The sequence below is a fragment of the Sesamum indicum genome, linkage group LG11 (assembly GCF_000512975.1).
Source record: "Sesamum indicum cultivar Zhongzhi No. 13 linkage group LG11, S_indicum_v1.0, whole genome shotgun sequence".
In the NCBI taxonomy this organism is placed as follows: domain Eukaryota; kingdom Viridiplantae; phylum Streptophyta; class Magnoliopsida; order Lamiales; family Pedaliaceae; genus Sesamum; species Sesamum indicum.
The window spans coordinates 12,907,832-12,931,926 of NC_026155.1; the positions used below are offsets into that span (position 1 = coordinate 12,907,832).

Here is a 24,095-nt window from a genome sequence, read left to right on the forward strand (position 1 = left end):
TGGGCAGTTTTTTCTGTGACCAATTATATCCATGCGTACACATAGTTTTGAAGAATTTGAGTTGTTTTGGTTGAAGGGTTCCATGCAAGAAACAAGGAGTTAGATTTACCATAACAGGAATCCTCATTTCAACTTGGTGCCGATCACCAATGTAGGAGGGGCCTGGGACGTGATGAAGGTGGAAGTTAGAAATGGAAGGCTACCATATACGAAGTTGAATAGCAATTGGGGCCACATATGGGAGGCCAACGCAAAACTTGTTGATCAGACCTCAACTTCGTCCAAAGTTGTACCCAAGAACTGGAAGTTCGGTGAGAATATATAATTTCGTACTCAACAATCTATACCTTTTTTAATTAAAGAGAGTTAATTTGTGTCCTTTAACGATTAACTACCATCATCCTTCATAAAATATTATTTTTTTCCTTTATTTAAGCCCTTTTTTTGGCATTTTTTTCCTTAACAATTTTATGATGATTAAAATAAATTCAGAAAGGATATAAGTATCTAATATGAAAAGAGTAAAAAGAGTAATTAGTTCAATGTTTTATACTATATATTGAATAAATGTCATCGAACTTTGCTAGTTATAATTGGAAACGTAGGAGCACAACGAACAGACTAAACTTCTGACCACATTGTGCTTGAGACATACTTAGAGAAGAATAATTCGATAAAACCTTTTAAACTCTTTTCGAGATTTTCCAACCTAAAAGGCAAATCACGCGTTCTGCCAATAGAATTTTATGCAGCTGTTTCCGAAAGCCATTCGGATCAGACAGAGATATCAATATAGCACAAAATGCAAGTTTATGTATAAGGAATTATATGAAGTAGTAAGTACTAGTTGAGGTGAACAATGTTGGCAAACATAACAAAAACCTGAATCAACCAATAAGGTTGCATTAGCAATTTAAGCTTCTGCCAAAAATGCCAGAAATTGACAATTTTTTCCTAGCTCCAAATATTAGCATGTTGTATTGACCTTAAAGCTGCAATAAATGACCTGTTTGTACCTTAAAGATCTATTTACAACAACATCCAAGCAATCTTACCCCTACTTGTCACAAAATTTTGTGCTCAACTAACAAAACTTGGCTATATACTGCAGCCACAGCTGGGACAGTGGCAGGAAATGGGACTTTTTCTTCCTGTCCTGGACACTTGAACCATGTTGCGACAATACAGAGTATCTGCAGAGTTACGACCAAACATGCCCATTATCTAGCTTCTTCTGCTTCTTCTTTTTCCTCCTATCTTCTTTTGTTTGCATCCTTCCTTCAGAATGTTGAGCATACCGTGCACGTATCTCCAATAATTTAGTTTTTGCATCTCGAAATGGTGCATCAGACTTTGCAGCCATCAATTCCTGGGACAATAAAAATGTGGGTTTACCTCCTTCTATCTTTAATCAAGTTGGGTGCTGTAAGGTGAGGGTGCAGATCTGATTACCTTTAGATGGTCCATTGCTGCTAAGTTGAAGCCCAAGGTATCCTTGCACTCCTGTTACAAACACGAATTTCAAACATATTTATTTTGAACTTCCCAACAACATTACATTGAAGGCCACAATGTAAGAATTAAGTTTGACAAACAACCAACAATAAATTATTAGAAAATTTCTATCAATAGCCAGTTCTAAACTAAGAACCAACTCATCTTTGGGCATTAAGCAATTTTCAAATAATAAAATAGTCTCAAGTGTGTCAAGAATCAATAGAGGTGATAAAGGCTGGAGTTCAGATTTGATTAGGAACAGAACATAATCAAAATATAAAGGATTCAACAGCAAAAGTTACTCATTGAACTTAGTATATTTTCTTTAGTGGAACTCTCCAGCTCTTACTAGTGAGGACAAAACGACCCAAAATCCTTTCATTGCTACTTATATCTCAAAGAACAAAATAAATATTAACTGATTAGATGTGTATCTTAAGAGCAAGGCTACAACAGCTTAAAAGCACCTTTCACAGATGTTCTTTTATTTGCAATTTACCTTAACCCTCGCATGCAAGACGTCTTTAAGAAGAGATAAGACAGGTCTGGCAGAAACCGTAGAGGTTAGCTGGTTATGGTGGATCTGCAGCAACACAGTGGCAACACGGCAGACAAGCTCGATCTGGCACAACAACAAACCAAATGAAGTACCTGATGGATATGATTACTGTATCAAATAAAAGAGCTTTCACAGACTGAACGTCCTTTTAGACCAAGCATATAATGACGGCCAATATTTACCGAGGCAACTGTTGCTGTCATTTAATTCACGGTAAACACAACCAGTTCAGTTATTTCGGCTTCCACAGTTAGCATTCTACCTTAATGAGAACACAGTTACTCTATCTTCGAAATGGACTTGGTCAAGGAGCTTTGGTAGACAGGAAAGCTACTCTAAAACCTCAAAGTTAGAGAAGGAAAGGAAAAACTCAATGTCCAAAATAAGATCACACTTGCGAATATAAATGACTGGAAGGTACAGAGTGTTCCATTGCAGTCAAGAAGTTCATTTAATATAAATCAGAAATCAAGGTTAGTTCTAGATCTTAGCTATGCCTGGGGAAAAGAAAAGTTACAACAAACTCATTGAGTTGCAGATATAAAGACATTTTTCAGAAGATAGAAGTTGCAACAGAAATTAATCTTATAAATACAGTAGGCTCAATTACTAAAACTTTGAAATACAAAGAACAAAATTTATTTAAGATATATCTGCTTATTCAATAGATATTCAATCAAATGTCAGCCCCCAACTAATGTATGATGATCGCGTTCAACGTCTTAGATGCACTGACCTTATCAGGGAAAGCAACCCAATCTTTCAAATAAGACAAAATCCTTAAGGAATCTGAGAACGGCAGTGCCTGCAAGAATGAACAGTAAGGAATGAATCAAGCTTCTTTCTCCAAATGTAGGGACAGCGGAAATTAACTTGCAAACAGTAGTTTTCCCACACCACAAGGCACAGTACGCATTTTGAGGCTAAAATAGGTTAACTTAAATATGTTCTTTCTTATACCTAGCTGAGACTTAGGCTCTAATCAAAAGTACTTTTCATCACAGGGGGAAACAGTACAAAACCATCTCCAAGAGGAGGAAAACTGAGAGTTTATTTCAGTCAAACATACATGACTTCAAAAATTGACGCTATATCAGCAAACTTACTAGCAATGCTTGCTCCAAATCGTTGGTATGAACACTTGAAACTGCACGTAGAACATAATCAGATGGAGAAAGACCAAGCATAAGAATGTTTGGCCTGAAATCACCAACTTTCCCTTTTGATTTCTCCTCCTGAGAATCACAAGAGGGGGTGTCAAAATAAATATCAAGTACGGATCATGCACCGTAATCAGCTGCTTGTAGATAGGATGCCGCAGGCGCAAGGGGCATCATCAGTAGTGAAGAGAAAAACAACACAGATAAAGCACATGAGATCTCGTACTTTGAATTTCAATCAGACACAATAATTTTAACTTCTATATCAAAGAACATATATTACAACCACCTTGTGTTCAGCTATGCGCTTCAGTTCTTCTTCTGCTATATCTAGTGCATCCATAATAGAATCGGCTGCAGTCACCGTTTCTCCAGTTTTCTTCCCTGCTAAGGCCACAGCACCCTCCTCTGGAAGTTCCTCCTTGGGTGCATACTTGTTCTCAAATACATTGTCAAGGTCAGATTCAAACATCTCCTCCAGCCTTTTTTCTTTCTCTTCCTGCAAGTACGAAACAATTTCCATCTTTATGCAAGCAACCACAAGAATTACAACATATCCCATTACCACCAGAAAATTTGAGCAAAATGTGTTTAGATTAGGTTATCTAACTATCAAACAGGAGCTCCATGCAAACTGTACTTATGTTACTGTGCAGAATTCATATAACATTTTTAAAAAAGAGCTACATCTTTAGAAGAAAGGTATGTATATAGACAATACCTCAATAAAAAAAGGCTCTTCAGTACGATCCCAACGGCGAATAGATCTATCATGAGATCCTGTTACTAGAAAGTCACCACGATTGCTGACTGCAAGGCACCAGACTTCAGAATGATGACCTTCAAGGGTTAAAAGCAATTCAAACTTGTCTGCATCCCAGTATTTCACTAGGCGGTCTTTCCCCACACTAAACATGTAATGGGTATTCCCCACAAACTTAACTGCCATGACACTGCAACAAAAACAGCATTTTAGATTTAACAACCCAAATATAATCTGGTACATATTATGGATTGGGGAGAGTCAAAAGAGAATATGTGCAGGTAGAGGACTTTTATATCATATTTCCTCTAATAATTGTTGGCATACCTATCAGCATGAGCAAAAAGGGATTTATGGCAGTCACCAAAATCTAGACCCCAAATTTTCAAATTTTTATCAGCGGAGCCAGTAACAATCAGATCCCCATCAGAAGATATGTCCATGCATAATACAGGCAGCTTATGTCCATACAAGGAGAGGAAAAACTTAAGCGAGTCCATGAAGAAAACCTGAACCATTTATGACAGCATAGGATGATTAGAAACAAATATAAAAGAGAAATGAGGGTACAAACTCTCAAACACTCATCCACACAGAAAAACAAAGACGGATAGAGACTAAAAACTTGAATTTGGACAGAATACTATTGAGTATAATTAACCAGCATATGAAGATGAAGCAAGCCGCCTAACTGTTAATGTGCTCATTTCTTCAATCATTCAGGCCATTATATAACATAGAATATGACATGAACTAAATTTAGTTTAAAAAGTCACTCAACCTTCACTGTGCAGTCCAACAAGGCAATAGCAATGTGTTTCCCCTCTGGGCTGACAGCAACCACTACAACATCATCATTCATTTTCAGATTCCTCACTGGAGATACTGTCAGATGTTTTGTATCCTGTAAAACCACAGTAATTTGCACATGATTATTAAGATACGGTTAACCACAGTAATCACCAGAAAGCAAAACATGCAAAAATTTCAGTAGCATGGGCGAACAAGCAAAATTATGTGTTAAAATACATTTTTATATGTTTCCCAGTATGGATAAAAGAATAATTATGTTATTATTATGGATAAATTTATATGTTTAAATATGCGCTGTGTATTATAGTTGTTAGCATAAAAAAGTACAATCAATATAACAAGTAATATTTTTGCAAGTCCACCTATGTATTATTCTCACTTCAATATCAGAAAGACTATTCCCAGTGGAATCTCATCTTATCTAGCTGAATTTCTCCTAAAATGATCAGTCATTGTTAAAAAATGTGCCATTAAAGTGTCCAGTTGAAGGACAGAAAACCAGTTGAAAGAAACATGAAAAGAAAAAGCAACTTGTAGAACACACTTGACCAGGTTTCTGCGCAGTTTGGTACTCCCAAAATTTAACATCCTGGTCTGCACTCCCTGTTACAAAACCATCTGCTGTTGCAGCAATAGACTGTACAGAGCCACCATGAGCTTCAACTACTTCCACACAAGTGCCACTCCGGACATCAATGATTTCCAGCGTCCCACTTTTTGTGCCAACAATTGCATACTTGTTACCAGGGACAAAGAGGCCGCATAATCCATATCCTGAATCAATAGTTCGGAGGCAAGATCCAGTGCTGGGATTCCATATTTTAATTGTGCTGTGGCTTGTTGACATCAAAAGAGAATTATCTGAGCTAAGAGTGACACTTCTCACATCGGAACGATGTCCCTGTAGCTCAATGGCGCTTGTCTTTGTAGCCGAAGTGCTCTCAATTGAATATATTTCTAATAAATTATTGTTTAAAGACAATGCAAAGGTTGCCAGAGAACTCTTTGGAGTTATAGGACAGAACGACATAGAGCATATCTTCTTCTTAGCTCGTAGAATCTGCAGAGGCTTAAAAACATCAGGGACTGTAATAAATAACTCACCAAGCTCTTCAACTTCGACATTCCTATTCCCATTTTCGGTGGTATCAGCTTTTCCTTTAGATGCTTTTTTCTCCTTCCGGTTGATTCTTCTTTTCGCTTTACGTCTAGCTTCATTCTCATCCAATACCCGAAACATCTCCACTGTTGTCCCAGCAACCTGACAAGCCAGCAAATTTCCAGAATTGCTGAAACGCACCGTAGAAACTCTATCCTTGCTCTGACGTTGTATATCACCAAAATGCTTCAGAACTTCCCATTTGCTCGAGGCAGTTCCGCTGTCAACTTGAGATTCAACTCTATCTGCCTGTTTTTCATCAGCCAAATCATTGTTAATTGAGTAAAATCTGAGCTCGGGGTCTGCTGACCCAGACACTAGATATCTTTCATCAGGGTTAACATCAATTGACCAAATTTCGCTATGATGACCACTGACAATCTGTACACAGTGTTGGGTTTCAAGATCCCAAACCCTCAAAAACTTGTCCTTTGATGAACTAACCAATTTTTTACTGGAATCCAGGAACACGAGGTCCGTAACCTACAACATAAAGACAAAAACCAATAATGAGAACACTAGTATCCCACATAACTACATCCCCACCTCACGTTGTATAACTTAAAATGAAACAGCTCCTATGAAGATATTGTGTAAACCTGGTCTCGGTGCCCTCGAAGGCGGAAGAGCCCAGCTTCACCAATTACATCCCATAAAATGATGTCACAGTCTTTGCTTCCAGAAGCAAGCAAAGATCCAAGCTTGTTGTACCGAAGGATCGTCACAGCACCTCTATGTCCATTCAAAGTGGTATCACATGTTCCCTTCTCACTATCCCATATTCTCACAGTACCATCAGCATAGCCACTTGCAATCTGCAACCCAAACCCCATTATAAATGAACCATATTCCAACATAATCTAAAATTAAAGCAATGCATCAAAATAAACAGATTACAGAATCTTACAAGAGAAGACGAAGAGGAGGCGATAGAGGTGACGGCCAGGGAGGGGCCGCGAGAGGAGGAGGAAGCGGAGGGAGATAGCGTCTTGGTGCAAATTCCCTGACGCACGTGCCACACAGCAAGCTTCTCTAAAGCACCCGCCAACAGGTGCTTGCCGGAGCTGTCGTACGTAATATTACAATCCACCGACACTATCACCCCGAACGACGCCGCCGCCTCGTACCGCAGGTACGACTTCACCATCTTCCTCGCTCCTTCTCGGACAGTGGTGGCCGAGAATTCTACTTCAACTGGAGAAGATGAACGTTGAGGGTTTAGGGTTTAGTAGTATAACTCACTTAACTCTTCACTCACTTTATTTTGTGATTTGCCTTTTCTCTCATCCTTAGTCTTGGGTTTGGGCTTTATACTGGACCTTCTATCAATCCACTATTCAATAATAGCCCAATATTAGGCCCAGACACAACTAATAACTAGCCCAACCGTAGAAAAAAGATTTATTTTCATTTTTATTTTAAGTTTTCAGCATTTTTAATGTGGTGAAAATATATCGTTGATTTCTATTCGAAAAATAAAAATATATTTAAATTGCATGTTTCTAAATTTAAACTAATATGTTCGAAAAATGAGAAGTATTTGGATTTGATTTTCCATAGGTATTTGATAAATATTGTATTTTAAATTATAATATTACATTACGTTTACTTCTAAAAAGGTCAAGATGACTGATAACGTGTCTTGTCATGCCTTGCGATAAAAGAAACAATGAGGTATAGAAGTGTATATAAAAAAAAGGACCTAAGTTGCAAATTTCAATTGGTATTGTGCCTTTTCAATGAAATTGTGCTATACAAACAAGCTTCTAAAATGCTAAAACTTTTTGAGAATAAAACTAAACGCCCCTGCAGTTTTTTTTTTTTATTGACAGTATATAATTTTGAATTTAATTTTAAATTATCCAAATTAATTAAGACATTTAAAAGATAAGTTAAATATATGCGTAGTGAAAACAATAGGGACCGGATATATATAAATTAATAGAGTAATTTTCAAACAAAAGATGCTTGACAAGTGTTTACTTCCCAAATGATGTTGGCCATTAGCACTAATTATTAATAAACCGACAAGTATGTTAGAAATGATTGGAATGGGGTGCTCAGTCACATTAAAATTTTAAAGTAATAAAAAGGGATGATTATATTCTCCTCCCCTAAAGTTTGATATAATTACGTATAAACCTCTAGTGGTTTGAGAAATTATATCTAGCACCCATGGGGTTTGCTTTCGTCTAACAAATTAATTCATCTATTAGTCAAAATTCACCCGAATTTGTCGATATTAATAAAAAAATTAAAAAAATCTGTATTTACCCCTGATTTATTGCAACTCAAATAATATATTTTTATGATCAAATTATCCTTATACGTCTTTACTCGTTAATGCATATGAGGAGCTATATTTTCACAGTTATAAAAGGTAATTTAGTTCAAAAATAATTATTTGATGTACAATAAGTCAGTAATAAGTTAATTGAGGGTATATATCAACTTTCATTCAGTTTTTCTATTAATTACTGAATTTTAACTAACGAAGGGACTAATTTGTTAGACGAAAGCAAATCTCAAGGGTGCTAGATGTAATTTCTCAAACTACAGGAAGTTATATATAATTACACCAAATCTCGAGAATGGAAATATAATTATCCCTAATAAAAAAATATGGATAGCGATTATGCATTAATAATCAATGTAGTGTTGATTAAGGGTTTTGGGCGTACCTGCTTTTTGAACGGTTTGCTATATATTTTATAGTAAATCTTTGTCCAAGACAGTGACATATACACATAGATTTGGTACTTACGAGCAATCTGCTCTAGATGATGATGATTCTTTTTCTTGTTTTAGATTAGTGCAAAATTATTAACCTAACACACATAATAAGTTCTATGTTTGGTTTATTACATTTTTAGTCATTTTGTTTAGGACAGGTGTTTTTAAAGGTTTATCATTAAAATAAAAAATAAATAAATTATTTGGTATTGATTTTGGGGAATATATATATATATATATGTATATATATTACAGTCAATGTTGAGAATATGACGTAATTAGATGATCACTCAATATTAAGTATAATATGAATTAATTTTAAACCATTCCATAGGGGAAATAGAAATAATAATCATTGATCCGTGAAAAAACCAAGAAACACATATAACATGTGGTGGTGATGATCATTGATGATGGGAACCTCAGGAATTGTACGGTAGTGTTTGGCACTTCAGACACGCACACAAATTCTTTGTTTGGAAGACAGCGAAACCCCAACAAAAGTTAATATTACATCCTGTGAATCTCTAATAATTTGTTACATTCTTCTTTATCTAATTTATTAACGGGCAATTTCTGATTTCAGTAGAATTTGGTCAGATTTGAATCAATTAAATGATAAACGTCATATACTCATCATATAATTAGTGTTCAATTCAAGAAAAAATAATTAATAATTTCAAACATTTATATGGTGAGAGGTGGCACTACACAGACCACAAACCACAAATATCTCCGGTCCAGCACAAACCTTTGTAGGTAATACATGCAGCAGGTGGCAAGAAAGGGCCACCACAGCAGCCCTACCAAATTAATGAAACATCATCATCATTATCATTATCATCATCCACTTCATTTATTAATTATTTATTGATGCCCACAAACGTAATTAAGGAAACGTTTGAAATATAAATATAAGCACGGCGGTGGAGGTCGGCGGCTGCCGGACAGTGCGTCAGGAATATTGGAAAACTTTAGAAAAATGACAAGAGAAGCCGGTACGTACAAAGATGCTTTTAATTTTCTTTCTGATGGATTATTAGCTCAACCACTGATAACACTTTTACCGAACGACAATCCTCTGAATATTTCAATTCTTGACACACATCTCTGTCCATCCACTCCCACCATTTTGATTAGATTGATCACTGTTCCGACACACTCTCTTTTTAATTTCTTTTTGGCAATCATGAGAAAATGAAGAGTTGGGTGCGGCAGATGTGTTTGCTGCTGAAAATTAAGCTGTCTTTCTCACCATCACTGAATACCGACCAACATTGATCATCGTGTGTGTCTTATGGGCTCCATCCACAAAGTTGGTGTCCAACACGATGATCATTATAGCGTAAACCAATTTCATCTTTACACGACTGCCTTTCCAGTTTTAGATGAAGATTTTTCCCCAGAAAATAAATGCGTGTTTTGCTGATGCAGTGGGCGGTTTGTTAAGAAATTAAACTACTCTTCTCTTTAATAATTTAAAATTTTTAGATGGGGTGATGTTTAATATGGTATCAAAATTAAATCAAATAAAAAACTTAAGGTAGAATATCACTGCTAAAAAAAACATTTTACATGTAAGGCTTGTTGACGTGTTAAGATAATAAATATTAAATATTTTTTTTTCTAATAATTTTTTTTTTTGGATGAAGCTGTCGTTTAACGTGATATTAAAAATAGATCAAATAAGTGGTCCTAGCTTTTAATATTGCATGCGGCGGAGTGTATTGAGACATTATATATTATATAGTTTTTCTTACTAACAGTTTAAACTTTTAGACATATGAAAATATTAATTTACCTTTATATCAGAATATAGCAAAAAGCTCTATGTAGAAAAAAACAATAGAAAAAAATCCATGTCTAAACTGTTGATATGGGGTACATTGCAATTTTGCACATACTTGATTGAAACCACATATTCGTAATGTATAGTACGTACTTAAGAAACTTCTTGTTAGTATTCTTGAATTATTCCATCGTCGCATTCATTATTAATATTATTAATTAAGATTTTATTAATTCCTTCAATTAATTAGTATAGTAGTATTGCACTCATAAATTCAGGGAGAATTTGTTTAATTAAAAGTTTGATGCCTAATTAAAATAGAATATATATATATATATATATATATATATATTTATAACACTGGTATGAGCTGGATTGCTTGTTTTATTCATTTCATTATTTGAGTCTTTAAGCTAAGGTTGGTACAATGTACAACGTATGTGTTTGTGTACGTATTAGGGTTTTTGACTTGTACTTTTTTTTTTTTTTTTTGTACTGAGAACTTAAACAATACCAAACAAGTACGGAAACAATGAGTTCAAAAACAAGTTAGGTGGTCTGAATTATTGCATTTCATAAAACTATATGAACGTTCAACCATTACTTTCCAGCTCAAGGGACATGCAAATACAAAGTTCACTACTTTGCTGGACCACATTAATTTGGATAAAATGATAATTGCGGAGGTAGAATTAATTAGATTAATGATAATTGTGGATCGAGGAAACAGCATTTGACATTCCGTATGTAACTTACTGTTTTTCTTTACTCTCATCGGTTACGATATTCTCATTTTTTATCTAGAAACTTTCATAAAATAGTATTTTTGGTCCCATGATACATTTTTCGTTAGATATTTAATAATAAATCTCATGTGACGTGGAACAAAAAAATATTAATTTTTTAAAAGTTATGAAACCAGAAGTGATAATCTTATATCTAACTAGACCAATAGTGTAAGGCCGTCACAGCCAGGTGCTAGTTAGTATATGGCATTTTTTGTTAATATATCTTATGAAAATGTGTCATGGGATAAAATGTGCTTATTTTTCTATTGTGGATCATAACATAAAGATTATTGTATTCTTGAAAGAATACTATTACACGATTGTGACAAATCAATAACCTAATTAAGCTAGTAATTAAGAACTTTATACGTACAATGATGAAAACATTACAAAAGTTATTATTTCTACGATAACATTAATTCCCCAATTACAATGATGTCATAACCCGTACGATATGCCAAAAACTAAATTTCAACGTGTTCTAGTGCAGATGATATGGACACAGTCGGACCAAATCCAACCCCTTCACCAGATAATTCTAACATAATACCAAAAGGTTAGCCTTTTAATACCTGATTAAGACCTCTTCATTGCGGTCATTAATTAGTGTCAATTTGGCACTTGGCAGCAAGTAGACATAGTTAATCATATCCTAGGTTGTGATGACTTTACTTACCATCCAATCACCGCCTCATTTCATTCCTACCTCACTAATTTATTTAATTATCCACTTTTACTAGTTGCCAATTTCAAAATTATTTTATCTTTTTTCCCCTTAAAAAATCAAATTGAAATATTATACATATGTTGGATAGTGGCGTTTGGACAGCCATCGTACTACTTTTTTTTCTGTTCACCCGGCTTTTTCGAAGTGCAATAGCGGTGGTTGTTTTCGTTGAGGGGCAACGTCAGAATTACTAGGACGAGAGGAATACTACTTTATTTATTTATTTTTTCTTACTACGTTGTTCATTGACAAAAACTATAATATATATTGAGTGGAGAAATCTTTTGTTTAAATCTTGTTGTATCTTTTATTCTATTTAAATACACATTTATCACGCATATAAGATATATTCTTACATAAAATAAATGATGTTATCTTTATACGCGTTGCGTGCATTTATTTAAGAGAGTAAAGATGCAACGTAATTTAGAATAGAACAGTTAATTCAGTCTATAAAAAAAAATTATGTGGGCGACGGGATAAATTTTTGAGTTTTCCAAGTTGAGAGTTAGAATCAAGATTCAAATTCAAATTAAATTGAACTTAAGTTTTGGTAGGGTTGAATTTAAAATGAATTCAAATGTTGTGTAACAACTTAAGAGTAGGAAGAGGGGGTATTTGGGCAGGGCAGGCCCCAAATGTCACTATCGGGCACGCCCATGACGAAATGTTCCATGTTCCACAGTGGGTTGGTGGAGCGCCGAACAGCGTATGAACTTGACTTTTATCATTTCCTTTTTTTGAGTTGAATTTTTTATTTTCTTGTATATATATATATATATATGTTATTTTGTGTGTATCTTAGATAATTTAATTCTTGTACCTGCATCATGTATATGTTAAATTAGAATATTGTGTATAAAATATTTTTCAGATAATATATTTTTGTATACGTATTACGTATATGTTAAATTGAATAGAAAACATAACAAAATTTAAAATAAAAAATTCGTTTTATTTTCTTTCTATCTTGAATTGATAATTTAGTAAAATGTGAAAACCATTTAAGGCAAAAAGAATAATGGGTTAGGTATAGGAAAAACGCTCCTAAATTTGTTCTCACCGCACCCTAGTCGCCCCTCGCCCGGGCCCCTACCTTAGAAATACTCAAAAAATCTGTCTGACTTTTAATAAGTAAGTAACAAAATCAATTGAAGGTAAAATGAATTTTCGTTTAATTTTATTTATTAATATCAATAAATTTTATGAATTTTGACTAACATAGAAATTTATTTATTGGACGAAAACAGATACAAAATTATGTTAGATGTAATTTTTCAAATCACGTAAATTTATATACACTTAAATCAAAATTGAGCAAAGGGCGGTGTAATTAACCTTAAAATAAATGCTAGATTTTGAAATAAAGAGTTGATTTGTCCTACCTATATTGTAGTTTAAAAAGCAGAATCTATATTTGCAACTTGTTAGTGGGGCTCTCAATGTATAGCTTTTTTCAAGACTAGGGCGTGGCCTCTATTTTAATTTATATTTCATTTTCCAACAATATTACTAAGGCCCACCTCTAAATGCCTTGACCACAACTCTCCAGATTTTCCTTTTTCTTTTTTTTTTTTGGCAAAATAATATTAAGAAAAATATGATACTAGAAATATAAAAAAATTAAGTTTTATGTACCTTCAAATAGATTTAATAGTAATTTGAAAATTTCAGGTAATAATTTATGAATTAGTGAACCAGTAATTACGATTTTGAGACTAAGATTTTTATAGAATTTAAAAAAGTTATATAAAATTATCTGGTAAATTTATATAGTGAACAAGTTATGAAATTTCAAAATGGGATATTTATAATTTTATAAGCTTTTTTTTTAAAGAAAAAGTAAATCCAATTTTTTTTATAAATAAGATCTTTTGACTTCTTATCTTTAACATCTAACAGATAAAAATAACCACAATATTTTGTTAATATCTCATTTTTATCTTTAATGTAATTGATATATTTTTTTTCATAAACTATAAATATGTATTTACACGATTTTGAATTATAATTAAATTTTTAAAGCATCTTATAAAATGTAGAAACTTATAAAACATTTTAAATTTAAGAAAAACACCTCTAAGTTTAGATTCTCAGTAGCATTATTTTTTTTTCCCTAATATATATGTATTTTTTATCATTTAAATCCCTTACCCTTCATTGCCTACTCAAAAAGAGTATAGGCTTACAATTTCATTGGGACCAAAAAGTGTTATTGGTCTGTGACAATTGAGGGAGACTCAATTCACACCCACATATATATATATATATATTATATTATATTGTCAATTTCAAGAAAAATATAATAATAATAATGATAGTTTGATAGATATGTATGTACAATAATTAGTGGCATCTATATGTGATAAGATATGCACGTTATTTTAATGTGCGTTGGGGAGTTTGCAGTTTTAAGAGTGAGTTTGAGTTCTTGGAGGTCGAGCCGTTCTTGATTTTTTTTTTCTCCATTTTTAGCAGAATCGGATCCCATCATCAAAAAGCTCAACTGAAATTAACTGAATAAAGAAACCCCAGACACCCAAAAACATCAACTTCTTTCCTTCTTATTCTCCTCCCATTTTCACACCTTTCTCTGCATTGAAGAAGGTACCTCTTTTTTCTTTTTCTTTTTGATGCCATTTGGAAGATAATTCTTGAAAAGTTGACTATGGGTTTGTTTTTAAAATTGAAGTTTCAGGGCTTGGTCGTTTTATTTTATTTCTGGTAGTCTTTGTTGAATGGTAGACAGAGGTCAACGTGTCAAGAGTGGAGAGAGAGAGAGAGAGAGAGAGAGAGAGAGATAATCTGACATTGTTCTTTTGCAGGGAGGTGGAAAATGAAGTTTGAGGCTAGCAAGTGAGGATTAACACTGTTGAGTTGTATGGTTTTTGTGATTCTTGTTTGCTTCCGTTGTTTGTTCTAATTTGGTACTTCTGTATTCTTTTTGGTATTTCAACTTTGAGGATGTACATATAATGTGGTTACTGTTTGATAGCATTTGAGATGATGTTGATATAGCTGGGTGAATTTATTCAGTGTAATGATGTATGTGAACAAAGACTTTGTCGTTGGTAATTCTGATATGCTGGGAACTGAGGTAAATTAATTGAAATTGATTGATTGATCAGCATTTCCAAGTGTTAGATCTGTTTGCTTCTTTAGTAATTCCTCTTGAGTTCGTCTAGTCCTCTACAGTGTATGCTTATCCAGTCTGTTTTCCAGTTGAACTGCATTAATCATGTTTTGAAGAAGTTTGTTTGATGAATTTTGTTTAGCTTAAATCAGGAATGCTAGTCCATCTTAAAAGGACATGAAATTTCAATTGATGTCTGTCCTCAATTATATTCTTCTTGTTCAATAATTGTATTTCTCTTTTGTAAGGTATGAAGGCAAGAAATTGCAGAAGTAGTTCTGTGCTGAATGCCTTTGTCCTGAGCTCATGAGAACATTCCAGGATCTTTCCATCAGTCTAGTTTGGAACTGAAAACTCTTTAGCATTATGCATGTCTGGCCCTGTGGCCATTGCTAATAAGGTTCAAAGGGCACTCTCTTTATCCGACAGGACAAAATCTCTTGATTCCATAGTATCTAATGAAAAAATCCGCTTAACTGAATTAAATGGAGAGGTTTCTCATGCTTCTTCCGAGAGCAACGCCTTTAGATCTGGAGAAATCTTACTGCCTAATGGAGAATCTTACTCAGGCTCCCTGCTTGGCAATATGCCCGAGGGTTCAGGGGACTACGTCTGGGCAGATGGTTGCAAATATGAGGGTGAGTGGAGACGGGGGGTGAGGCATGGATATGGAAAACTTCAATGGTCATCTGGTGCTGTTTATGAGGGTGAGTTTGCAGGTGGTTATATGCATGGCACTGGGACATATACAAGACCGGACAATTTGATCTACAAGGGCCGGTGGCGGTTGAACTTAAAGCATGGTTTGGGGTATCAAAATTTTCCAAACGGAGATGTGTTTGAAGGATCATGGATTCAGGGAACCCCTGAAGGACCGGGTAAATACACATGGGCTAATGGAAATGTGTATTTGGGTAATATGAAGGGGGGTAAAATGTCTGGTAAAGGAACTCTTACTTGGATCAATGGTGATTCATTTGAAGGAAGCTGGTTAAACGGTATGATGCATGGCTTCGGTGTATACACATGGACCGATGGTGGCTGCTATGTTGGAACTTGGACCCGGGGCCTGAAGGATGGAAAAGGTACGTTCTATCCCAAAGGCAACAGGCTTCCGGCTGGTCAGCAGTTATACCTTAATGCTTTGAGAAAACAAGGATTGCTGCCTGATTTTAGAAAACAAAATCAGGTTTCCCATATTCAACATGCAACGTCTGTAGATATGGGAGATGTTAAGGTTGGTCGGAACCAGGTTTCCGTCCGCAACTCATCTGATAAACTCTCTAAGGGAAGCCTATTAAATATGGAACAATCTCGCAACACAAATGTTTCCCTGGAAAGACGTTGGAGTCTTGAGGTATCTATTGAGAAAGTTCTGGGGCATGCTAGGTCATCAAGTGTGTCTGAAGCTATGTTAGATGGCGGAGATAATGAGGATGACATGAACCCTCCAATCCTCGAAAGAGAGTACATGCAAGGGGTACTAATCAGTGAGCTTGTATTAAGTAATCGCTTTTCACCATCATCTAGAAGAGCCAAAAGGCGACAGAAGAGACTTGCGAGAGAGATTAAGAGACCAGGTGAACAAATTATTAAAGGCCACAGGAGTTACGATTTGATGCTAAGTTTGCAGCTTGGAATCAGGTGGGAATTATAATTAACTAGTGCAGTTTTTTTGTATTTCCATTCAAATGTCTGCCACATCCATTGAATTCATGGTATTAGCTAAGTTTGATACATATGTATGTCGCAATGGAAGGTTACAAGTGCAGGCTAACCTGCATTGGTTTGCTTCAGCTGTAGCATATTGATGAACACAAGACTGGAGAAAAATGTTCATCCATGACTTTAATCTATGTGTAGATAGCAAACCTCCATTTCAGGCCTGTGCACTTTGGTTTGCAGGCTTGTACCCATGAATTTGATTGTTATTTAGGTTCATTAGTTGAAAGATGACTGATTTTTGAAGGCAGTATATTGGCTCATTCAAGTAGAATAAATGTTACTTATGCATCCTAGGTTATTTCCTTTTTAACCCTTTGACTGCCTCAGTCATAAATCAACACTGAAGAGCTCTTAGCATATGACCAGATATACTGTGGGAAAAATTACTCCCATACACAGGCGAGAAGTCAGGGCGACTGATTTTGGTCCTCGTGCCAGCTTTTGGATGAACTTTCCTAAAGAGGGGTCACAACTGACACCTCCCCATCAGTCTGAGGATTTCAAGTGGAAAGATTACTGCCCAATGGTTTTCAGGTTCGTTGTAGAGCATCCTTTCGTCATTAGCACTATGCTGGGATTGTTTGTCTGCCATAAGATGCCTAATTGTTGGTGGTGAGAAAATTATTGGATGTGCATAACTTGTCAAGGATTTTGTTGTACTTCTCTTATTCTTTTGGAATTTCACACACAAGCAGTTGTGAAATAATCATGGAGTAGCTTTATTTGTCGTCTCCTATGCTTTTTTTCTTCATATCTTCAGTATCCTCACGTCGTATCTTATTTTGTGCATTTGAATCAGGTGTATCTATCTCTTGCTTGACACAGAAATATCTGATGAGTCATAGTTGTATCTATTCGTCTAGTGCTCCCATCATATATCCATTCCCTGTCTAAACATCTAGGTATAAATTTGCTTTAACAGAGGGAAACAAATGAGTTCAATTAGTATTGTTATCCCTTGTCAGAAAACTGTTTAAGCACTCTTTTGCCTCATCTTCTGTGTTCTTTTCATGTATGGCAGTTGTGCATCCAGCATAACAAAAATATGAATGTTATCCTAGGTTACTACTGACTTTCTTTTTTTATTTTAATTTGCTCCAATGTGACCTCCAATTGTTGTTTGGTCTTATAGGGATCTCAGAGAAATGTTTAAGATTGATGCTGCCGACTACATGATGTCAATATGTGGAAATGATGCCCTAAGAGAACTCTCATCTCCAGGGAAGAGTGGCAGTGTCTTTTTCCTGTCTCAAGATGATCGTTTTATGATCAAAACATTGCGAAAATCCGAAGTGAAGGTTCAAGCTCTTGATCTGCTCTTATTTCCTTGCTTCCAGTTGATGCTTACCTTCTCTCAAGGGACATTTTCTGAATGCTAAACATGGGATTTTTCTTATACTTTAATGTATAGTTTTTCTTTGGTGGGGTGAGGGATTGATTGGTGCACAGAAGCAATGGAGTTTGAAATGTGGAAGATGTAAAGGACTTTTACAATTCAGGACAGCGTTCTTTTTGCGCACCATTTACATCAGGATCCTCAGGCTAATTATAATTATTTAACATAATAGATACGAAATATGAGGGAACCTAGTAATAGAGAAATGTAATAGAATTGACATTGTTAAAAATTAGGAGGAAAATCATGAGGATGGTTAGGGAAGAAGACCTGGGGAACTTTCATAATTCTTATAACCTTCTTCAGACTAAGATATGAAATTCCCAAGTCTGGTGATCAAAGGAAAGAGGAGCAAGATGAACAAGAGAAGAGGGTGTAGAAGAAATGAAGAATGCAGAAACACAGTAAGTATATGAACTTATCAGGAAAGTAAAGAATGGCCAAAAAAGTATCAAACCTCAAACCGGTAAATAATGAGTTAGCTGTCACCATGAAGAAGAATGGTTTTTCAGCTATGAATCTACGGGAGAAGATCCTTGTTAATTATGATGACTTACTCCATCACTTTCACGATATAACATTGTAGTTTAGCAAGTTTCCTCTATTACCTTTCAAGTGCTTGACCAACTATCTCAAGTTGCACAGGGTTGAGTTGGAGCTATAGATATTGCTCGTATTTGTGATGACCTCCGTTATATTTCATGTGGCCTTGTCTTATAGAAGCTAATATTTGTTCACTCAAATTCACAATCAGCATGGTATAAGATTAATGTTGCTAGATTTATTTTGATCAGTGATCTCGCGTGTAGGTTCTGCTGCGGATGCTCCCAAACTATCATCGTCATGTGCGCAGATACGAAAACACTCTTATAACAAAATTTTTTGGTCTCCACCGGATTAAACCCTCCAGTGGTCAGAAGGTAATGTCCACCGCAACTTAAACTTTTTCATTTTTCTGTGGCTAAAGTTTTCCATCATAACACATCTAAGTCGCTAATATCAACCACTTTATGATTTATTCAGAAGTATAACTCAGACTTTTAACAGCTCCTAGTTAATCAGATGTCCCAAAATAGTTGACGCAAGCTACTCTACAAGTTGATCACATTACCAGTTCTATCATTTTGTGCTTCACTTGAAATGAAGTCAATTTCATTCTGAATTACCCCATGGAATCTATGTAAACTTGGCATATTGAATGTGCCCGAGTCACCAACATGATATGTAACTTTAAGTTTCCAAGCTGAGAAATGACCTATGGTTATGACACAGGAAAATTCCATTTAGTATGCTAAACATGAGGCGTTGTTTGGTATATCGAGAGGCAATTTTCTGCCTTCCTCAGTCTACCTCTATTGATGTCTCTAATTGGCTTATCACATCTTAAGTTATTTTTTATGAATTGATTTCCAATTAAACTGGCTGAAGAGACCTAGGCGAATTTGCTTCTATTCCGAGCACGAGGTTTTCAAAATGATTGGCTTTAAGGCCTTTTTCTTCAGGAGAACTTGTGTTTCTTCATGCTTGCTTGCTTGGATCAACTTACTTTTGTATCTCAGTGGTCAACTAACTTTAAGGCTTCCCTTAATGCTTTGCAGTTCCGTTTCGTAGTAATGGGAAATATGTTCTGCACGGAGTTAAGAATCCATCGAAGATTTGATCTGAAAGGTTCTTCATTAGGACGGTCTGCTGACAAGGTTGAAATTGACGAGAATACAATACTTAAGGATCTGGATTTAAATTACTGCTTTTATTTGGAACCATCTTGGCGGGTTGCCCTTCTACAGTAAGTCAGCATTAATCATGAAGATTTGCTTTCTTTGTCACCTTAACTCTGTCTTTTTTCACGTTGTTACATGCTAACAAAGCACAGCGAGTGTCATTGGAAGTTTGCATTATGAGAACTATGGACTTTGTAGTACTGTTTAGGTGTTATCCACAATTATTTCTTTGGTGAAAATCTGAAAGAATTTCATGTTGCAATTTCTTTTCTTCTACCATGTTATCACCAACAACTTTGTATGTAGGTCTGAGTTAATTTGCTCTTCTCACTACCCTGCAGTAAGATAGGCGTCGCAAGCAAAACAACTCACACTCCAGTTAATAGGCAGATTCTTTTTTTTATCTCGATTTCAGTGGTCCTATGAGAAAAAAAGGGTTGTCTTATTCTTTTAACCCCTCCTTGGCGACTCCAATCTTGGTTTCATCCAAAGTTCTAATTACATAACATGTATTTTGGCTTTTGCTTCTTGTTTCCCCCATTTGAGCTGAAGTATTAATTGAGTGATATGCCTGAAATTTCATACTTGCATTTCAAGTTTCATGTAGTTTATCCGACAACATAGTTATACTGCTTGTTGTTTCCACACTGTGCAGGCAGATTGAAATAGATAGCAAATTCTTGGAATCAGAGAACATAATGGATTACAGTCTATTGCTAGGTGTTCATTACCGAGCACCGCAACACCTACGATCTCTAATGTCTTACAGTCAGCGTATGTCAGTGGATGGATTGGGGATTGTTGCTGAAGATGGTAAGTTTTCATTGACAAGTAATATGATAAGTTTTCATTGACAAGTTCTAAGCTAGAGTTTGACCAAACTTTCTAGGTCTTGAAACTGACAGTTCTTGATTTGAGATTGTCAGCTATTCTATTTGAAATACACATGGAAAGTTGTAGCAATTAACCATGTTGGAATCTGCTTATTATTGCATGACACCACAGTATCATTTGATGTCCTAACACTATGCCTACTGAACACATAATAACAATTTTTACCTTGCCAAATTTCTTTTTAATAACTGAGCTCTCCTTTTCAATTCCTGATTTAAAACCTTAGAATCAATGGAGGATGAAATATCTCCGGAAGGCCTTGTTTTGGTCCCTCGTGGTACTGATGACAGTAGCGTGGTTGTGGGACCACATATCCGAGGTAGCCGATTGCGAGCATCATCTTCAACTGGGGACAAGGAAGTTGATCTTCTCCTTCCTGGTACAGCAAGGTATTACCATATAACTTAATCCTTTAGTATGTCATCTGTTTAGTTTTCTTTTTTATCTTTGATCACCAGTCTCATCATTAGGGTAAAAATTTAGCCAGAAGTTTAAATTCCATACTCTGATTAAATGGCGAAAGATTGAAGAACAAACGTTTCCATTGGATTAAGAATCTCTCTCTGAAGGATAAAAAACATTGTTCAAATAATTAAAATCACAAAATGTGGTTTCCATTTGGATAATGACATTATGCCAGTCTTATGGTTTGTAATACTTGTAATTTGGTTTCACTTAACAGACTCCAAATCCAGCTTGGAGTGAATATGCCAGCAAGAGCAGAGCATATTCCCGGCGGTGATGATACAGAGATGTTTCACGAGGTTTATGATGTTGTCTTATACTTGGGTATTATTGACATCCTGCAAGAATACAACATAAGTAAAAAGATTGAACATGCATATAAGTCCATGCAGTTCGATTCAGTATCAATCTCTGCTGTCGATCCTTCATTCTACTCTGAACGCTTTTTGGATTTCATTAAGAAGGTTTTTCCACCAAATGCTGTGGTGGGTTTCGGACCTGAATGATTTCTGTGCTTGCGGCCGACCAAGTTCTTTTTCCCTCCCCTTCAATCCTCTGAAAGCCAGCCATTCGATTCCATTTTGAGTGGCTCCAAAGTTCATGTGCTATTGTCTGTAACGAGGTTAAGCAGAGCTAATTTAGCCATTTCTGAGTCCATGCCTAAATTCTGTAGTTTTATTATTGTATTATGCGACTTTTGGTAAATAAATCTTCGATTTTGGTGCTAAGCAATTGGCAACTTAATTTTGTCGTGTATTGGCTGTATGGGGTGCCTTACAGTTTATCATCAAGAAGTATGGCTTCTCCAACTACACTGCATGTGCAGATAAGTGTAACATTGGTTGTAGACAGCTGCATTGCAGAAGAATCATGGCCGTATGTGCTCAAGTTTTCAGACAAACGAGGCCCATCTTCTGAGAAGCATCACATTCAGTTGATCTTGGGTGTATATATGGCCTTTGCAACAATCAAGTTTGTCCGCAAACAAATCTTGGGGCGAGTTGAAGTCTAAGATCTCTTAAAATCACACTTAAACCACATCTTGACTTATGTGGGATAAGTTTTGGAGAGACAATATGATACAGGGACTTTCTCCGACTTTTCAACTCGATCATTCAACCAACGAGCTTATGAATGAAGTAAGCAAATGGACAATTGCTTCCTCTTTCACATCGACAAGGCAAATGGACAATTGCTTCCTCTTTCACATCGACAAAGCAAATGGACAATTGCTTCCTTTTTCACATCAACATTCACTTCGTAGTTGATCGATATGTCCAGAATATGCATTCCGTAGGTTTCTTCCATGTTAAACTCTATTGTACACTAGGTACCTCATTTTGCCTTTTTTTTTTGACATAACACTTAAATTTTCTTCCTTCTGCTCATTTAGTATGCATATATACGTAACAGAATTGCCAATGCTCCCACAAGCTACCATGTCCATCAAGTTTTAAGTTTTATTATAACTAAACAACTGGAAGAATGGCAATGAAAGGATAATCCTCATGCATAAAGTTTTTATATCGGATATCTATTTAGGAACACAGAAGTTAAAAAGATTAAAAAAAAAAAAAAAAAAAAACTCTTTACTGGTCCCATATTAAAAGAACACATTAGGTGACGAAGGCTGACTCAAAATAGTAGATTCCTATTGTTTAAATGAGAGAACGTCACACTGATGGATATCTGCTTCTGCTATCATACAGGACAGACTCAACCCATATTAGGAGGTGGTGGGGGTGGGTACATCCCCTGGCCCTGCATTTGTTGCCCAGGGAACCCTTGGGGAGGCATCATAGGAGGCCTTCCCATTTGTGCACCGGGGGTAAAGTTTGCCATTGCACCACTACCTACTGGCGGAGGCGGAGGAGCAGGCAAATTTCCGCCTGGAGGCATAGGCCTCGGTCCATTGGCCATAGGAGGAGGAGGGAGAGGCAATGATCCTGGTGCAGGGGGAGGCCTGGGAAGATTTCCAGCTGGTGCTGATGGAGGAGGTCCTTGTGGGGGAGGTGGCGGCGGAGCTTGGGGTGGTGGAGGCAAAGGCCTTGGTGGGGCACCAGGAGCTGATGTCCCATTAGCCACTGGAGCAGCTTGTGGTTTGTTTGCCTCTGGTGGCTTTGCCTTGAAGTATAACTGTAACTGCGCATTCAAAGATCCCACAAAACAGTTTCACTAAGTCATAAGATCCTGAAGGTATGCTGGTCCAGCTCAAATCAATAGGAAGAGAATCAGCATTATATATTTGTCCTAGTAATGTTGTAAATAAAACTGCATTCATGCGGGAGGAGCAGGTCTAGTATTGCACTAAAGTTTCTATAAATCATTTTGCAAGAATTTTGGATTGCAATTATTAACAACTAGCTTTTGGGTGTTCCCAAAGAGGAAATAAATCCAAGAGTGGCATACAGGCCTAATAATCCAGGGTGCTAAACCTTCAGTTCTAAATATACAGGTTGACCTGTAATGAATTAATTTGACCTTGCTCTGAATAATTGTAAACCAGACCAAATTGCAGCTTCCAGGAGTTTGGACAAAGCTGAATGTTAACTTTTAACACCAGGACATACAAATTATAAACAAAAAAGACTACATGCATACATACCGTGAACATCTTTGAGTCTGGATCCCAGTGCGAGAAGAACTTCGGAGTTGATTTATCAATCTCTATACTCGGAACCTAAAAGACATTGAGATGGAATTTACTTAACTGCAAATGCTGCAAGTTGATATCCATATACTGGGATCGAGTTATTACCTTGAAAGCTATAAT

The 24,095-nt window shown here is 35.8% G+C and overlaps 3 protein-coding genes across 7 annotated transcripts in view; 1 reads left to right on the top strand and 2 right to left on the bottom strand.

Annotated features, from left to right (window-relative positions):
* On the bottom strand, nucleotides 878–7,197 carry LOC105174243 (WD repeat-containing protein 3). Its single transcript, XM_011096273.2, has 12 exons — nucleotides 6,859–7,197; nucleotides 6,551–6,766; nucleotides 5,337–6,434; nucleotides 4,761–4,883; nucleotides 4,307–4,488; nucleotides 3,938–4,169; nucleotides 3,506–3,715; nucleotides 3,163–3,291; nucleotides 2,793–2,861; nucleotides 1,997–2,119; nucleotides 1,453–1,503; nucleotides 878–1,369 (listed from the first exon to the last, which is right to left on the bottom strand). The coding sequence occupies exons 1-12, from the start codon at nucleotides 7,096–7,098 to the stop codon at nucleotides 1,202–1,204; spliced, it is 2,841 nt and encodes a 946-aa protein (XP_011094575.1). The 5' UTR covers nucleotides 7,099–7,197; the 3' UTR covers nucleotides 878–1,201.
* On the top strand, nucleotides 14,356–22,066 carry LOC105174246 (phosphatidylinositol 4-phosphate 5-kinase 9-like). 5 transcript variants are annotated; one of them, XM_020697870.1, is made up of 10 exons: nucleotides 14,356–14,595; nucleotides 14,814–14,867; nucleotides 15,370–16,765; nucleotides 17,213–17,380; nucleotides 17,979–18,144; nucleotides 19,052–19,162; nucleotides 19,841–20,028; nucleotides 20,619–20,776; nucleotides 21,084–21,246; nucleotides 21,540–22,066. In XM_020697870.1, exons 3-10 carry the CDS (start codon nucleotides 15,492–15,494, stop codon nucleotides 21,826–21,828), a joined length of 2,517 nt encoding a protein of 838 aa, XP_020553529.1. In that variant the 5' UTR covers nucleotides 14,356–14,595; nucleotides 14,814–14,867; nucleotides 15,370–15,491; the 3' UTR covers nucleotides 21,829–22,066. The 5 variants fall into 5 exon arrangements, with proteins under 5 accessions (XP_020553529.1, XP_011094578.1, XP_011094579.1 ...); XM_011096276.2 differs by lacking the exon at nucleotides 14,814–14,867; XM_011096277.2 differs by lacking the exon at nucleotides 14,356–14,595 and having other exon boundaries at nucleotides 14,642–14,867.
* The window catches only part of LOC105174245 (splicing factor 3A subunit 2), a gene marked incomplete in the record, with an annotated part of 3,174 nt that continues 2,032 nt past the window's right edge, over nucleotides 22,954–24,095 (bottom strand). Inside the window, 2 exon segments of the mRNA XM_011096275.2 lie at nucleotides 22,954–23,464; nucleotides 23,928–24,002. Coding sequence (XP_011094577.1) covers nucleotides 23,039–23,464; nucleotides 23,928–24,002 — 501 coding nt within the window.

Coding starts and splice junctions, on each gene's coding strand:
- LOC105174243 (XM_011096273.2), bottom strand. CDS start 7,098: ATGGTGAAGTCGTACCTGCGGTACGAGGCGGCGGCGTCGTTCGGGGTG. Junction 4,884..5,336: donor CTGCGCAGAAACCTGGTCAA/GTGTGTTCTACA, acceptor GTGGTTTTACAG/GATACAAAACATCTGACAGT. Junction 2,120..2,792: donor GGGTTGCTTTCCCTGATAAG/GTCAGTGCATCT, acceptor TTGTTGTGCCAG/ATCGAGCTTGTCTGCCGTGT.
- LOC105174246 (XM_020697870.1), top strand. CDS start 15,492: ATGTCTGGCCCTGTGGCCATTGCTAATAAGGTTCAAAGGGCACTCTCT. Junction 18,145..19,051: donor TGCGAAAATCCGAAGTGAAG/GTTCAAGCTCTT, acceptor TCTCGCGTGTAG/GTTCTGCTGCGGATGCTCCC. Junction 20,029..20,618: donor TGGCGGGTTGCCCTTCTACA/GTAAGTCAGCAT, acceptor CACACTGTGCAG/GCAGATTGAAATAGATAGCA.